The 16,217-nt window shown below is 33.8% G+C and overlaps 2 protein-coding genes and 1 long non-coding RNA gene across 6 annotated transcripts; 1 reads left to right on the top strand and 2 right to left on the bottom strand.

Annotated features, from left to right (window-relative positions):
* Positions 1 to 1,704: 1,704 nt before the first annotated feature.
* Positions 1,705 to 4,589, bottom strand: Rap2l (Ras-associated protein 2-like). The gene has a single exon (XM_017898418.1). It carries the CDS (start codon positions 3,956 to 3,958, stop codon positions 3,413 to 3,415), a length of 546 nt encoding a protein of 181 aa, XP_017753907.1. The 5' UTR covers positions 3,959 to 4,589; the 3' UTR covers positions 1,705 to 3,412.
* A 106-nt stretch (positions 4,590 to 4,695) lies between these two features.
* On the top strand, positions 4,696 to 13,079 carry LOC108546368 (phospholipid scramblase 2). Of its 3 annotated transcripts, none has more exons than XM_017898419.1 (7): positions 4,696 to 4,781; positions 7,632 to 7,937; positions 11,008 to 11,121; positions 11,221 to 11,438; positions 12,547 to 12,702; positions 12,771 to 12,932; positions 13,005 to 13,079. In XM_017898419.1, exons 2-7 carry the CDS (start codon positions 7,640 to 7,642, stop codon positions 13,029 to 13,031), a joined length of 975 nt encoding a protein of 324 aa, XP_017753908.1. In that variant the 5' UTR covers positions 4,696 to 4,781; positions 7,632 to 7,639; the 3' UTR covers positions 13,032 to 13,079. The 3 variants fall into 3 exon arrangements, with proteins under 3 accessions (XP_017753908.1, XP_017753910.1, XP_017753909.1); XM_017898421.1 differs by having other exon boundaries at positions 11,023 to 11,121; XM_017898420.1 differs by lacking the exon at positions 4,696 to 4,781 and adding an exon at positions 6,939 to 7,303.
* On the bottom strand, positions 7,839 to 11,137 carry LOC108546369 (uncharacterized). Of its 2 annotated transcripts, XR_001890131.1 has the most exons (4): positions 11,070 to 11,137; positions 9,167 to 9,514; positions 8,363 to 9,058; positions 7,839 to 7,913 (listed from the first exon to the last, which is right to left on the bottom strand). It is a non-coding gene; the product is annotated as an uncharacterized LOC108546369 (long non-coding RNA). The 2 variants fall into 2 exon arrangements; XR_001890130.1 differs by lacking the exon at positions 11,070 to 11,137 and having other exon boundaries at positions 9,167 to 9,796.
* Positions 13,080 to 16,217: the final 3,138 nt, after the last annotated feature.

A 16,217-nucleotide genomic window follows, 5' to 3' on the forward strand; every position in this document is an offset into this window, starting at 1 on the left:
ACAGATTCTTCACATTGTAAAAAATATAACGTATTTCGTACTCAATATCATACGCAGGTAGTACTGAAAGGCCGATATACATCTAAATCGTGGTGTTTCTCGAATTAATGTGACCCAGTTGCGTAACAAATCTGCATGTATACATATATATTGTATGTATATATATATATATATATATATATATATAAAACAAGGAAACGAAACGTACCTGGTCCTTGACACTTGATATGCTCACTCAGACGAAGCTCGATTTTTTTTTTTATAATGCTCGATAGCTTTCCAAGTAGAGGACAGTCCTTTTATCATCATTATTATTATTATTATTATTATTATTATTATTATTATTACTTTTTTTGGGTTTCCTTTCTTTTCTTCTCCCGTGTACAAAAGTTTCAGCGCATTCTTTAGAAAAATATTCTTAAAACGCGATCCCGCGCCGGAGAAACGTGTGCGTTACATTCAGAAGCGATACAAATATAGAAACTTCTTTTTTCCTTTATTCCGTTTTCGTGCATTAGTGTGTATATAATACTTAGAAAGCTATCCCGCGGGCAGTCAATGAGCGTCCTTACTTTTCCTTCTTCCCCTCCCCCCTTCCACCCCCACTCCGCACCTTCTTTCCTTTTTTTTTTCTTTTGTCTTTTTAACCGATCTATGGTTTTCGCGAAGCACAAAAAACCCAGGAGGGCGAAAAAATATAACGATAATAGAGCGAGAGCGATTACACGTTTCACAAAGAGGCCCTTTGATTCGCCGTTGAAAGGCTTCTATACGCGGTTATTATCGTCGTCTTTTAATAGAAAAACTGCGGTTATAATCTACGGGATCACAGCGAGACTATGAATTTTCCGAGTGATAAAATAGAGGATACGAATAATTATATCTGTTGCCCCCTTTTTTTTCCGTTTTTTTTTTCTTTTTCCTTGCCTGTTTATATACTTGAGTACAATAACGAAATGGATGGCCAATTCGCTATGTCGGTATACGCTTCACCAATCTTAAACTGACGGAACGTATTAGCACCCTTCATTAGACGAATACACGAGGCTACTTCGAATTCTCCCTACATAGTCGAGTACTTCTTTTCCTAACGTACACGTAATATTGCTTCTGACGTATTGGTCAAGATGATAATGTTTTGGAATGAGAATAAAAATGAAAGTAACATAACGTTTAGTCTAGGAGGAGCTATTTAACCGAAGTAATTAAACCTAACGTGAGACTCGAAATTGGCAAATTTTTTAACAAGATTAACGCACAAAGTTAAATGCTTTGCGACGTCAGAAAGAAAAACAGCCAGCCCCGCATATTCGCTACGAAATGACGTTTCTAAAAGTGCACCGACAATTGGAGAGAACGAATTAAGTGTACGATCGATAACTCTTCCCAAGAATTGTATATCGTTAGACTCGTGCATTTTTTTTCCCTTTCTAACTACCCATGATAGAAATACTGTACATCAGTTCGTTTGAAACTCTTCAGTTCGACATTGCGGTCCGTCGATATGTTCGAATCGGGAAGCGCTATCGGTCGTGTACAATTCAACATTCGTAATCGATCCGAAAGACAGGTAATTGAGACGAACAAGTAGATATTATACAAACTATAAATATACATTTTGTTTCTTTTTTCGTGAAATCAGGATTGACATCCTTCGGTTAATTTTATAAAAAAAAAAAAAAAAAAAAAAAAAAAGGACGAAAAGTTAATCGATCGAACAGCCCTCATTTTTGTTAAGGTACGTTGTGCAGCGATCACACGGAAATTAATGACTTCGATGGTGGCGTTAAATAATAACATATCGAGCTAATGTAATGACTGTTATGGTATAAAAGCGGTATTTAACATCGAATAATATGATTTTTGATCACACGAGAAAAATTACACACGACCTACTACTACTTGTAAGGGAGTCCATTGCTTCTTTTTTTACATTTATCTGTTTACATACACGAACTCAATGTTAATCAGTTTTGAAAGGAGATTTTTTCTTCATACAAAGCAATGGATATACTGGAGATTATTATGAATACCACATATGTATTTTGCAGTTGAAGGGATCAATGTACCAGCAAGCCTTTGTGAAAAAACACATTTCAAAGTCTCACCTCCTCTTGCTGGTTTTTTTAAAATTGGCTATAAAACTTTTTAGAATTGTATAAAGATCTTGTATTTTTGTTTCTATTGTACACACTTTACCATATAAATCCTATAATTATGTTTACGATTGACGTTATGCACTAATATTCTTCTGTAATATTACTGTAATCTCCTTTCTTCTTAGTTCCTTTTGTCCTTCTTTGTCGTACCTTGATTGATCGAAGCATTAGATGTTGTGCTTTGAGTTCTTATTCCAATTATGGTAATCCTTATCAAAATAAGAATATAGACAATATCTGGTATGCAATGGAATTATATTGAAAGCTGACAAGAACACAACTTTGAATATCCTGGTCTCAAATATAAAATTCTACCCATTGGTGACCATATTCGATACTCCATGTTCACCTCGATAAAATGTAATTCTACTATTAGAACTGTACAATCAATACCAGTACCATTAACGACACACCATTCAAGCCCTCTATACAATGTATTCTTTACCGCAGCCTCTGACAATTGAGCATAGGTAATATATCGTTAATGGAAATCATTGCACAATGTATCTAAAACCATCTATCTTCTTCCCAATTCTTGACTGTACATTGTAAACAACATTTATTCAAATGTTTTAAATTCTTTTCACTATTTCAAATGGCTGACCACCACAGTGATTCCTTCAATATCTGCAAATAATTTGGATGCTTTGTTAATCAGCATCTAACCTGCGAGTAATAGAGGTTCATGGACTGGAACAAATACGCAACAGGTGCATTTTTAGATTGAGCAGAAAGCTAGACATATTGAGTTTGGTTTCGCTGTTAACGAGTAACAACTACCATAGGGCAGTTCTGTTATCACCCTTGACTGTGTCCTTTCCTATTCCATTTTGCTATTCCCTTTTCTCACTCTTTCTCTCTCGAGTATTGGTCCTTTGCTGACGGAGTTACCTCTTTCATTGCCCACTTACATCTACTATTATATATTACAATAATATTACACATAATACTATCCATGTATATTAAAATATTTAACAGCCAGCTAAATAGCAGGCTGTGATTTTCCAATAGAAAAAGAACCAAGAGACGGCATGAGTCTTTGACGTATTTGAATTCACAAAAATCCAGGGTACGATCATAATATTAGTCTTACAGATTGGCGAATTCACAGCACAAGCCCAATGTTGAGCCTAAGAGAGAGAGCGTAGCCACCAGATGAATAAATCTCACCTAGTGTACTGCGATCAGCCACTATATGCATTTCCTTTACCTAACATGGCTCGGTTAGCCCGGTTCAGGATTTTGATTAATTATTAGAGGATGCTGCAACAGCAGTAGCTCTTCTTCTCTTTCTCAGGGCTGAAGTTCATCTCGCGTACAATTTCCGCAAATACTTCGTTGACATTCGTGCGATTTTTCGCGGATGCTTCAACAAATGGGCAGCCCCAGAGTTGCGCCAAAGTATTACCTTCGGCGGTATCCACTTCACGTTGATGCTCGAGGTCGAGCTTGTTCGCGACAAGCAATACCGGCACCCTTTCAGTACCTTTGACGCGTGTTATCAATTCCTTCATTGCCTTAATATCCTGGAAAGTCTGATGATTCGTCAGGCTATAAACTACGACGAAGCCTTGGCCGTTCTTTATGTAGAGATCGCGCATACTCGCGAATTGTTCGGTACCGGCGGTATCGAGAATCTCGAGTACACACGGTGAGTTGTCCACTTCTATTTCTTTTCGATAAAAGTCCTCGATCGTTGGATCGTACTTCTCCATAAAACATCCCGAAACAAATTGCACGGTGAGTGCACTCTTGCCTACCCCGCCCGAGCCGAGGACGACTACCTTGAACTCGCGCATCTCTTTGGCAGTTCGCCTCCGTCTCCTCCTCCTCCTCGACGTATCCAGGACCGAGAGGAAGGTTCTCTCTCTCGAGTACCTAGTCGATTATCGTTGCACGTTTGTTCTTTTTCGAACACAAGAGAATTGACTACCGCTATTAACTCCGTCTTCGTATTGTTGAAATAAGCGCGTTAAAACGAGAATAGTTCTTATTGCCGAACAAAGGCATTGATAATATTATTAAACAATGGATCGTGCACAAGATTTCACCGTAATCGAAATATAGCCGTTCTTAAGGCTCGAAGAAGACATGACAGCACCGTATTCGCACTCTGTGTCACACACCGCAGTCCCCTGGCGACGTTCGCCTGGCCTGCCTCCTTCCTGTCTTTCCTCTACCCCTCACTTCTTCCCTAGGTCTGACGTGCGTGACGCCATCTTATCACACTTGGATTTTCTTCGAAGCTCCTGCGCGAACATTGAGCACTGCCTCTATCGCTTTAGTCTACCACTAGTTTACGTGTACCCAATATATATCTTTCCGACACTTATCTCATAGGACCCAAAATCGAGTTTTAAGACGAGTTTCCAAATTGTCCGGCATTTCTCCTTTTTCCTCCGTTGAACTGTTTTACGATTGGTGAATACCGGTTGAGTTAGAAAACTCGGACGAATCGCAGCGCTGAACGAGGAGGCTGACGTTCGCTCTTTCTTTGTGTATAATCATACCCGAGGAAAATAGTAAGAGAGGAATCACGGAAACTCCCTTTACCGGATGCAAGTGTCATTCTCTTATCTTCCAGACAGCACTATCCACGATCTCAACGCTCCCAAGCATTCAGTGAGTTTTATGAATATTACCAAACATTCTTGACAATCATGTTCAATTGAAATTCATCTGTTTTTATTGTTTTTAATAAACGTTATTCATGAATTACCATATTTATTAATTATTTACGAATTATCATATTTATTATTTATTAATAAAAACCATTTAAATTGCATGTTATTGCATGTTAAGTGTTAAGTAAAAATAATATTGTAACGAATTATTAAATGATTTATCAAATACAAATCAGTCTTCATTACTAACGTTTGTAATTTTAATTGTTATTTTTATAAGAGTGTAATCGCATTGAGTCATTCAAGACGCAAAAGGTACTTGGGCTTATTCGTATAGTTCGATTGTACGAAAATTCCTACTACATGAGAACACCGCATAAATGTAAGACCTCCTAAAACAGATCAATAAAGAAAATTCTAAAGAGACGTGCGTAACAGGAAAATTTGATTTTTATTAACCATATCTTTTTATATATTTCTATTATATATTCCTTCTTTTGAGTGTAGTGAAAACGAAAGATAGAGAAAGCAAGACAGAGAGAGCGAGAGAGAAAGAGAAAGAGAGAGAGAGAGAGAGAGAGAGAGAGAGAGAGAGAGAGAGAGAGAAGGAGGAAGAAAAAGAGATAACGAAAAGCAACACGTAAGTTTCATGTTTCATTTTCCACCATCAAAGGGCGTAACCAAGCTTTTCTGAAAAACCGGAAGTGCATATTGCTACCGTATCTTGCCGTTTACATAGGACTTCCATTTCTTTTGTATTGGTGTGCCGTGCAGTACGTCATTCCAGTAATCATTCCAGTAGTCACGACACTGACGACCTTGTGGTATGCGAACGCAGACACATGTGAGACACGATGCATCATCCGATGAAAGTGTACATAACTGAACACTGCATCGCTTTACGTAGTATTTGGTGACGAGTGGTGACAATTAGTTACTGAAGAGTAATACTTATGAATCTTTTAGAAATTTACCTGTTCTTTTGCTTCGACCAAATTTGTTATCAGACAAAATTATTTAGTAACAATATCGATTTAATTAAAAATAATACATTAATAATAATCTGAAATTAATAGAAAGAAATCTTTATTTGCAAACTAGTGTATTATATCCTACTAAAAATTTGTATAAATTTATAACATATTTTACATGTTACTATATACGTATATGCAAATGAGTGTTAATCTTGTTAATGCAATAAAGTAGATCGTAAATTAGAATTGATAATTTTAATAAGCAAATGAAATGATTTATTTGAAAATATCACCGAATCGAGCATTGTTGAATGTACAGAACAATGCATATGGTTCTCGAAATGCACGTGCACTTATCGCTCCCGCTTATCAATAATTTTCAGTGTCATTAGTTAGAACAACACCAAAACTTCGTTATGGCTTCGATCGTGTAATACTAATTCGTATATGTCGTTTGTTTTAACATGAAAAGTGTAAGCAATCCGTATTATGTGTATACATTGAAAAAAGATCGTACGAACGAAAAGTTATCGAGGTTGTACGCAACAAACGAGGAAACCGTCGATTAGGTCTCATGAAACCTAATTCAAGGCTATTAAAAAGTACTATATACAATGAGGTGGAAACTAGTTTAAGGTGTCATTTTCATTTGATTTATTATAAACATTACTACATTCATGCTTAAACATATGTTTATTTTAGCGATTCATTTTTTATTTTTTTTTACAATACTTTTTTTTATCATATATTGCATTATAAGCATATTTAATGAAATATAGAAATTTAAACAAATTTTAATCTATTTTATTTCAAAGCCATTAATATTAGATTTATTATAACGATCTAATTTATTGAGGTCCCTCACGAGACCTCGTATACCTCGAGGGAGGATGTTTTAGAGCTAAAACTTTATAATTAAGCGAAAGATCCTCATAGATTTAAATACGAACTAAAACTTTTGCTGCTATCCCCAATAACTTTTCAGATAACAGCTTGTAATACATTATATGAATATCACTAGATATATAAAATAATATATATAAGATGAAAAGCATTTTATTAATGTATATGCAAACAATGATAGTAAATAGAAACAAATGCACTGTATTTTATTCTTAACTGAATTTATAATAGTATAATTCTATAATTGAATTGGTACCTAACCAGTAATATTCGTGTAATTTATCGATCATAGGCATATCGAGGGACAAAGGATTGTTATCAATGAAAAAATGAGAAGTTATCGGCTATAGTTCATATAGTTCATATCCTCACATAAGTTACAACGACCTTTAGGAGCGGACAATGACCTGACAATTTCAATAACATAAACAGTATTACGGTTAGAGTTTCGTCACCGTACGATCTTTTTCGTAACTAATTTCCAGTGCAACTACTCTGTTGATAAGAAAGGTCGTTATACGAGGAATGTTACCGATCGAGAGCTTTATACAAACATAACCTAAATACCAAACAGGGGTAAACAAAATAAAGAGAAATTATATAAACTTTTTATACGGAATCATATCAGTGTTTATGTAGTACAGTAAGTTTTTCATAAGATGCGCATATTCTTTTGCAATAAGAGTTATTAAACGCTAAAAATATCATAATCATGTCATTCAACTCCGGAAGAATTCGAATATACATTATATAGATAGCTGTATCATTAAAATGGAAACAATTGGAATGAAGTTTGATTAGTATCTTTAATTGTTTCCTTTTTTTTTCTAAATTCAAAAAGCTTTTTTTAAATACTTTTAAGTAATGTTGATTTAGGATATTCTGATTTAAGATATTTTGATTATCATAATAAGATACTGTAAGATAAAAGTCATTATAACGAATAAATAATAAAATAATTGTTCATTTAGGTGAAACAATGGATATGTCTTCCTCCTATCCTATGCCACAATCCCAGTTTCCGACAATGCAACCTATGGCAACTGCACCTAGTGCATACCCAATACCTCAACCTGGGATGCCACAACTTGGGATGCCACAACCTGGGATGCCACAACTTGGAATGCCACAACCTGGGATGCCACAACTTGGGATGCCACAACCTGGGATACCACAACCTGGGATGCCACAACTTGGGATGCCGCAACCTGGGATGCCACAACCTGGAATACCACCATCAGGAATGCTACAACCTGGAATACCAATGACACCTCAAGGTAAAATTTTGTTTACATTTTCAATACTTCTTTTTATAATTTTTGTATACATGATTATTGCTGTTCAGTTTAATTATATTTGTGTATCTTCTTGTTATTAAAGAAAAATAAAAGAAAAGAAATTTATCTTAGTATTGGTAGTGAAGGAAGAACCAACATAACTAAAATTTCAAGTTCTATAGTTTTGGATTATATAAATATCATTAAAATAGGTAAATCAAAAGTAAAGTTCTAATCGAAAAAAATTTAATTAAATAAATCTAATCTTTACTCATGAACTTTAAGCTGTAAGACCATTAAACTTAATATTAGACGTAAATATTATGTTATAAAACATAATCTTTAACATTTCTTTTATTTCTTAAATACTTAAAAAGCTTCTCTAGTGCCTAGGTAGTTACCTCGACTCTGAATTTATCACTTACTAACATTATCTGAGTACGTAGTATGAGACGGGGTTCGTAAACGAGACACGATACAACCGCTGTTTGCCAAGTGACGATCAGTAAGTAGATAATAGTCGTCTTCGTTGATGGAAGCGTCACGTATGCAGGATAAGTCTCATCCAGTTTCGTGTCCCTGTAGTTTTGCCCTCTTATCAGCGGTAAATACTGTTCGTGTCGGTACGCGTGTTAGAAGTCTAGATCGATATCCAAATTGTTCAAGAAATATATCGCGAATTGATAAATTTATCTGTTAGCTACGTGTGACATTGTTTTAAATCATTCGTGATCGATGGAAAAATGTAACGTGTAAATATCGATTCTATGTCAATGGTGCTGCTATGTTCTTTCTTGGTATTAATAACTGAACGATTATAATTCCTTATAAGTGTCGAATAAAATAAAATTCGGAAAATAAAAATTCTTATTAATCGAATAGCATTATGGTGATGTTATGTGTAATAATGTTATGTATAGTATGATAGTTAATGTTCAGAGTTGGTTTCCAATATCTGGTTACGGATGAGTGTAAGAATTCGTCGTTAGGGTCAGAGTTGTCAGGCGATTATTGCACTTCGTGTGTCTTTAGAAGCGCAGCCCCTCTGATATGAAAATTCCATTCACAATGAGACTTTTATTTGTCGCCATATTGTCATTTTTTTCCTCTTCTCGTTTTCACTACACAGATAATCAAAATAAAATTCTTGTAAAAATGAATAGCTAGGACCAAAAGCACATTGGGAACCCAGTAGCTTAGGATTTTTTTAAAAACACGTTTACTCTTACCAGTAGTAAATTTTGGTGAAAAGAGATGTAACCAGAGGAACTCTTGGAAAAGATTGTCCCGTTTGAACTAAGTTTTTATGACGGTAGAGTGAAATGGCAGTTGTGCGGTTGCATGTTGAGGTGATTCATGGTTAATTAACGGTATGCAAAGATTAAATAATATTCTGGCCAATTTACGGACTAGCCGGACATACGTTGGTGGATTGACAATTTGCTACCGACGAAGGGCTGTAATTATGTTGCATAAAATCCCGTTTGGCGACACGAAGACCTTCAATTCTGCTGTTCCATTTTTCTAACACGACCTCCGGAGTGCAATATTTTGTCAGTCGGTATTTCCTGCATAAACTGTAAAAGATAATCGTTTATTTCGCGAGACGTTCCTCTGGGAATAACGAAGAAACATAATTATAATACCAAAGAGATCATTTTTAATTAAATATCTTCTTTCCTGTCAATTGTCTTCTTTCGTTTCTTTCCTTAACTTTTGAAACTGAATTGTTATCCGGAAAAATAACAACAATATGTAAGAAATAAATACTTTAGGGAGATAATTTAAATTATTTTAAGATACCATATTAAAGTTGGAAAAGTTCCTAACCAAGGGAAAGTATTTATTGTTTTCTTTATCTTCAAAGATAACATGAAAAATCGGTTCGGCCTAAGGAAGTAAATCTGTCCCAAGAAAAGTACACAAGTCTTATCATTTTGCTGAGGAGGAGAAACTTGAGAAAACAACTGATCGTTAGTGCATCAAGTGCTGCCAATACATCGGTATGTTGTAGCAGTTTTACCGATGCTTATTTTTGTACCGAACGAATTCGTGAATTAAGCTTCCATACGTTAAGAAGTCTGTGAAAAATGAGGAAAAGTTAATGACGTGACAGTAGAAGAGTATATATATGTACACGCGTTAAAATACGGATAGACAGTTCGTTAGGATATTTTAAAATTTTTCTTACAATCATGAGGAAATAAAAGTGAATTAAGTCTGTGAAAAAAGTGTCCGAGTGATGGAGTCTGAATATTTTGAAACTTCCTGGAGGGTCAAGATACAGCAAATTCGTAGACGGCTTCGTGTTTTATTCAGAGACACTTTACACAGATATCGGTCAAAGAGGAAGGGCTATACCAGATTTCTCACGGATGAGGAAAAAAGGTGACTATTAGATGCTTGATTAACGATTAAATTTCGTAAAGACAAATTTAAAGAGTTTCTCGGCTACACAAAATAAATGCGATAAAAGTTTAACGATTTTAAATTATGTAAAACTGGAGAGATTTACTTGAAAGTAAAAATTTAAATATAAATTTGACTAAATAAAATTCAAATTTGAATGATAATTTGAATGTCAAAATTTGTAGAAAAATTTCTACAATTTATAACAGAAATAAAAGTCAACTTTTCAATTAGTTGATGAACTTAAAATATATTATAAATAGTATCATTTTGACCAATTATTTCGTATACATGTAAGAGGTTGTTGGCCTTAATACCCGAGAAATTTGTAAAAATTTGTTGGTATTAATAGATTAAATTCTCCTCATACATGTGTATTCATGAGACAAACGCACGCACAGCTGGCCATGTAATCAGATCCACTAAGGCGGTTTTATGAGTGTGTCTCACGGATATACATATATAGGCAGATTCATTGTATAGTACCAAAAAATTTTTGCTGATACTAGGAAACTAAAGCTGAGCGCTGCTTATATGTATAAAAAGATATTACTCAAAATGATATCTTTTATACTATACATATTTTATTAAAATCGATAAGGTTTATCACTTGATCGATAATCAATTAATTAAAATTTAATTCAGTAAACAGAATTTTTAGTATTATGTACTCTAGGTGGTTGGTTACCGCCGAATACGAACTGTCCACCCGGTTTGGAATACCTTATAGTCCTTGATCATCTCTTCGTCCGCCAAAAAGTTGAATTAATAGAAGGTTAGTTTCATGTTATTCAAAATAACGTATTATCCTTGTTATCGCGCAACCCATATTTTACTGCAATAATATAAGAATAAATTAGTTCAATGATTACAGCTTTTACCAGATGGGAAACTAAAAACAAATATCTTGTGGTGAATATTGGAGGAGAGACAGTGTTTTACGTTGCGAAACAATCAGGAATATGCGCGCGGTTTTGTATGGGGCGATATCGAAGTTGTGAATTTTATGTGATGGACAGCAACCAAAGAGAAGTCTTGCGTATGGTTCGACCCTGCAGGTGTGATAGTTGCTGTTGTCCGTGCTGCTTACAAGTATGTTCCCTTTTTTTATTCTACAAACATTTTACAAACAACTAGCAAACGTTTGACAAAACTATTAAGATGATTGACAACGTACCAGCTTTAAGATTTCTGTAATTTCGTTTTATCTTATGCTAATGATAATGTGAAACCTTAATCCCTATATCAGGTGCCTAAATTCTTCTTCCAATCAAAATTGGTTAACTCATAATGTCATATTTAATGTATAACCTCAAATTCTATTATCATATTCTTTAATTGATTGTCAGATTTATTATTCCTTTTGATTAGATAATTTAATTTTTTCACTTATTTGCCCGTACCTACAATCGCTAGCTTTTATTTTCCCTTCACAGTTGTACATCAATTGTATAGCGCAACCATATTTCACCCGAGCACAGTCACGTAGGTAGTCAATCAGTTCATGAAGGACGCGTCCGCCAGCAACGTTACCGTAATTGCCTCTTTATTTATGGCGGCCAATAGATACGACTCGCAAAACGTTCGCTTGAGTTTCTCGAACATGCGGTGCGCATAACATGCGAACTTTCTTCACACGTGCACACCATCTGCGACGATTACCTTTGACGAAAAGTTACTCGCCCATTAGAAAAGCCGGTCACGATTCACGATCGATATTCTTTGACCAGCACCGCTCGTCGACACTTTTGGTCGCGTTCTTTCGGCTTGCGGTAAAGAACCTCGTATACTCGATTTCATATAAGAACAGTACGGTATGGTCCTCTTTAATAAACGTTAGCTTCCATGGAAATATTTTTAGATGTGTAGCTATTATAGAAAAATATTATTTAAACAATTTATTGACTTGATCTGAAGTTTAATTTAAATACAATTCCTTTTGTAACAATTATTCTTTTCCGTTAGAAAAATCATTCATGGAATAAATGAATGTTTATTAATTATTATTGTTATGAAATATATTGTTATAAATTTGTATTAGATATGATTTATCTTCTCTTCAATAATCATAAAAACTGTTCAAATAGTTATACTTACGAAGATGTCACTATTGTCCCTACAGGCGTGTGACTGTCGATAAAGAGGAAATCTAGTTTTAAGATTATATTTTTATTTTAAAAGTCAATTCATTTATTTTTAGGAATTAGAAGTATATTCTGGCGATACATTGCTCGGGTCTATTTCACAAAATTGGAGTCTTTGGAGACCTTCGTTTTCTGTTCGCGATGCATCCGGAGAAACCGTTTTAATTATAAAAGGACCATGGATTCAATTTTGCATGGATGTGAAATTTAAGGTAAAATATAAAATATTATTATAAATATTCTTTAATTAGCATTTAATTCCTTATCTTTCTTTCTTCAGGTAAAGTCTGCTGATGGAGTACACAGAGTTGGAGAAATTAAAAAAGAATGGTGCGGTACGGCTAGAGAATATTTTACGTATTCTAACAATTTCGGCATAAGTTTTCCTTTGGACTTAGATGTTAAAATTAAGTCTGTTTTACTCGGTGCCTGCCTTTTAATTGTAAGTTATTATGAAAATTTAGTTAAATAATAGCATTAATAAATTTATTAATATTATAAAAATTTATTTCAGGATTTTATGTACTTCGAAGAAAATTGAGAATTAAAATTAAAAAGAATATAGATCTGATGAGTTTGAAAAAGTAATGTGCTTTTGCTAGTGTTGTGCAAAAAAAAAGAAAAAAATAATATGAGATTTATCAATTACAAAATACGTGAATTGATCCCGATGATTTTGAAGTATTTTTTTTTTTCTTTTTTTTTCTTTTCTTTTCCGTCGCATCTTCACAGGTTATTAACGACGACAGAGGGAGAACTGTATTAAATGATGTCGTAGAGCATGGTGTGTTTTAGGTATTGCAACAGTCTTGAAATTGTTTCTCTGTCCTTTAAGTTTTCTTTTAAAGTGGGTTTGATGCTGAGTTGAGTTCTTTGTAGAAGATATACTTCGCATTGCAGTATGAGGTGGTCTATTGATAGGGACGTCTTACACCGTTTACAGAGAGGTTGGTCTTCTTTCGCGAGTAGAAATTTATGTGTTACTTTGGTTTGTCCGATAACAATTCTTGATAGTATGACTTGGTCGCGTCTGTTTAGCATGGGTGGTACTACGTTTGTGTAGAAATCATTTTTGATGGCTAGTAGTCGTGGTTTCACTGAGGTTTACCATGCATTGTTTCAATGATTTTTAATTTGCTTCTTTAGGTGGGCAAGCAAACAGTCAAGTGGTATTCCAGAATCCAGTATTTCGCGATCATTTTTGAAGGTTGTTTAGACTGCTCTGTAGTAAACTTTGAATGGTAAATCCTCTGCATATTATTATCATCAGCAAGTAGGAATCCTTTGACCGGGTTAGATAGGTTTGTCATCACGTCGTTTATGACTATGAGAAATAGGCTAACGCTTAGCACTGATCCTTGTGGTACGCCGTTTTGTATGGTTCTAGATGAAGGGAGAAAATTTGCGACTCTAACTTGGATGGTCCTTGTATGGAGAAAGTTTCTGATGAAGTTGAAGATGTTATTTTTGATTCCGAACTTTTGCAAGATTTTTAAAATCCTGTATCTCCATACCATATCGTATGCCTTTTCAATATCAAGACATACAGCAGTTAGATGTTGTTGGTTAGCAAAGGATTCCTGTATCTCAGTTTCTAGGTTGATTAAATGATTGTAGGTGGAGTGGAATTGCCGGAATCAGTTTTCTTTTTTTTTTGTCTGTTTTGTATAAAATTTTATGCAGTATACCTCTATATACCGAAATGAGTCATTTTGATACTCCACGGAACATAGGTAAACTTGTGATTTTAGAAGTTTCTCATATTACGTTTGCATAGTTCAAATATATTTTTAGAAAACTAAGTATATTTTCGTACATGTACGTTGTACAAAATTGCTATAAAAGATATATATTATGTTTGCTCAATTTTTGACGCTTGACCATCATATATGCTAAGTACCTGAAGTATAGGGGAATAATTCCGTTCATTTTTCCGTTTGTAATTCTTATATTATATTTGTAAAAATTATTGGTGCTACTAAAATAATGCAAAGATTATTAACAAAAATGATTGGAATATTTTTCTCAATTTTTTTAATTATATTTTTTTATTCTCACAATCAGAATTAATAAATTGATCTTCTATTGGCACATCCATTAATAATGCTAAAGCATCAAATGGTATCATTTTTTTTATTTTAGGTGAAATAATCGCTGATCATGTGATATAGGTCCGAATGAAGCAACATTCTGTGAAATATATCTTCATTTGTTGGAACTTACAAGTTTTTTCGATCATACTTTGTTCTATATCTTTTATAGCGTTTATGAGAAGTTTCGAGAACTACTTTTGGATAAATTCCAATCAATTGAAAAGAATGATAATACCACATAATGTGTTTCCCTAACTTAACAACTTTTGTAAGAGCAATTTTTTTATATTTTCAATCTCTTGAGATAGCATGATTTTTTAAAATGAGATTATACATTTGCAATAGAATACATGTTTACACATGATTATAAGTACAATATTAACACTAACGTCTTATTATTTAATTGTCAAAGTGCCATTTTTAATAAAAAAGAATATTCTAAACTGTAAATATTAATACAGTATCGAGAAATAAGCATTACAGTTCACACTCTTTAAATGAGGAAAATACAAATAAGCATATGATTTAGGAAAGTTTTAATTTATTTTAGGAGCTAGTTCTTATTGTTCCTTAATTATTAACTGTTAATATTGAATTATTATTTAAGTACTAAAAGACTGTGTGTATTTCCAGTATCATGAGCACAAAGTACTATTGCTGTTACATGTTAAAATTATAAATTTTTAATTTAATATACAATGTGATTAATATGTATAATACTGATATATATATACACACACATATATATAGGGATATGTTTTGATTGGCTTATATACGAAATAAAGGATTTTGTTAATTCCAATATATTTTATTTACGAGCTAAAGAGACTTAAGAGTAAAGATACAAACTAAAAAATTAAACTAATTACGCAATCCACATTCGCACGTCAACTTTTCGAACTATCACCGACTCGACTCTCTCTCAAACTTCGTGTATACTCTCACCAACAGGACTGCCCTTCAAACCTTGTGTATAACTCTCATCAACAGGACTATCCTAGGACAGCCCTTGCACCCTCATTTAAACCTTGCATTCTGTCTTCTTTCATACTCAAGCTTTCTTCCTCAATCACACATTTCCCATAGCCTCGCTCTCCATGGGTCACGTACCCTAAAAATTCAGGCACCTTTCGCTCTTCACTTGCATTCCATATAGTCATAAATATCCCGTTCATCCGATCCTTGCACGCGGCCTCAATCTAGACAGGCCCAAGGGTTCCTTTGCACTAACTCTCACACTTACAATTCCTGCATATATACACACTCGTTTTGTTAAATACTTTCTTTATATTTTTGTGTATTTTTTGAATGTTATTAATAATTATTACCTTAATTATTATTGTCTTTTATCAATTTTTTCTTTTCATATTTTAATTATTTAAAACTTCACAAAGTCATTCATTCTTTTTTTTTATAAGATGCAATTATATTTATAATAAAAAGATTTTTTATTTCTGTTTAAAGATATCAAAAGGAGTGAAGTTGATTAAAGAGAAAAATATTTTTATGTATGTCTTTTTATTCGTGTTTTAAAGTCACATCTTCATACATCTGATAGTGGAGCTGTTACTGCTTCAGCTGCAGTACATAGCATGCTATATTCGTCGCAGATGTTCTTGGTTTTAGTAAAAAAT

Source organism: Eufriesea mexicana, unplaced genomic scaffold, assembly GCF_001483705.2.
Source record: "Eufriesea mexicana isolate 0111107269 unplaced genomic scaffold, ASM148370v2 scaffold657, whole genome shotgun sequence".
NCBI classification, from domain to species: domain Eukaryota; kingdom Metazoa; phylum Arthropoda; class Insecta; order Hymenoptera; family Apidae; genus Eufriesea; species Eufriesea mexicana.

Excerpts from the sequence above, each read along its gene's own strand:
- Rap2l (XM_017898418.1), bottom strand. The coding sequence starts at position 3,958 with ATGCGCGAGTTCAAGGTAGTCGTCCTCGGCTCGGGCGGGGTAGGCAAG.
- LOC108546368 (XM_017898419.1), top strand. The coding sequence starts at position 7,640 with ATGGATATGTCTTCCTCCTATCCTATGCCACAATCCCAGTTTCCGACA. Across the intron at positions 7,938-11,007 it reads AATACCAATGACACCTCAAG|TATTATGTACTCTAGGTGGT; the intron begins GTAAAATTTTGT and ends CAGAATTTTTAG. Across the intron at positions 12,933-13,004 it reads TCGGTGCCTGCCTTTTAATT|GATTTTATGTACTTCGAAGA; the intron begins GTAAGTTATTAT and ends AATTTATTTCAG.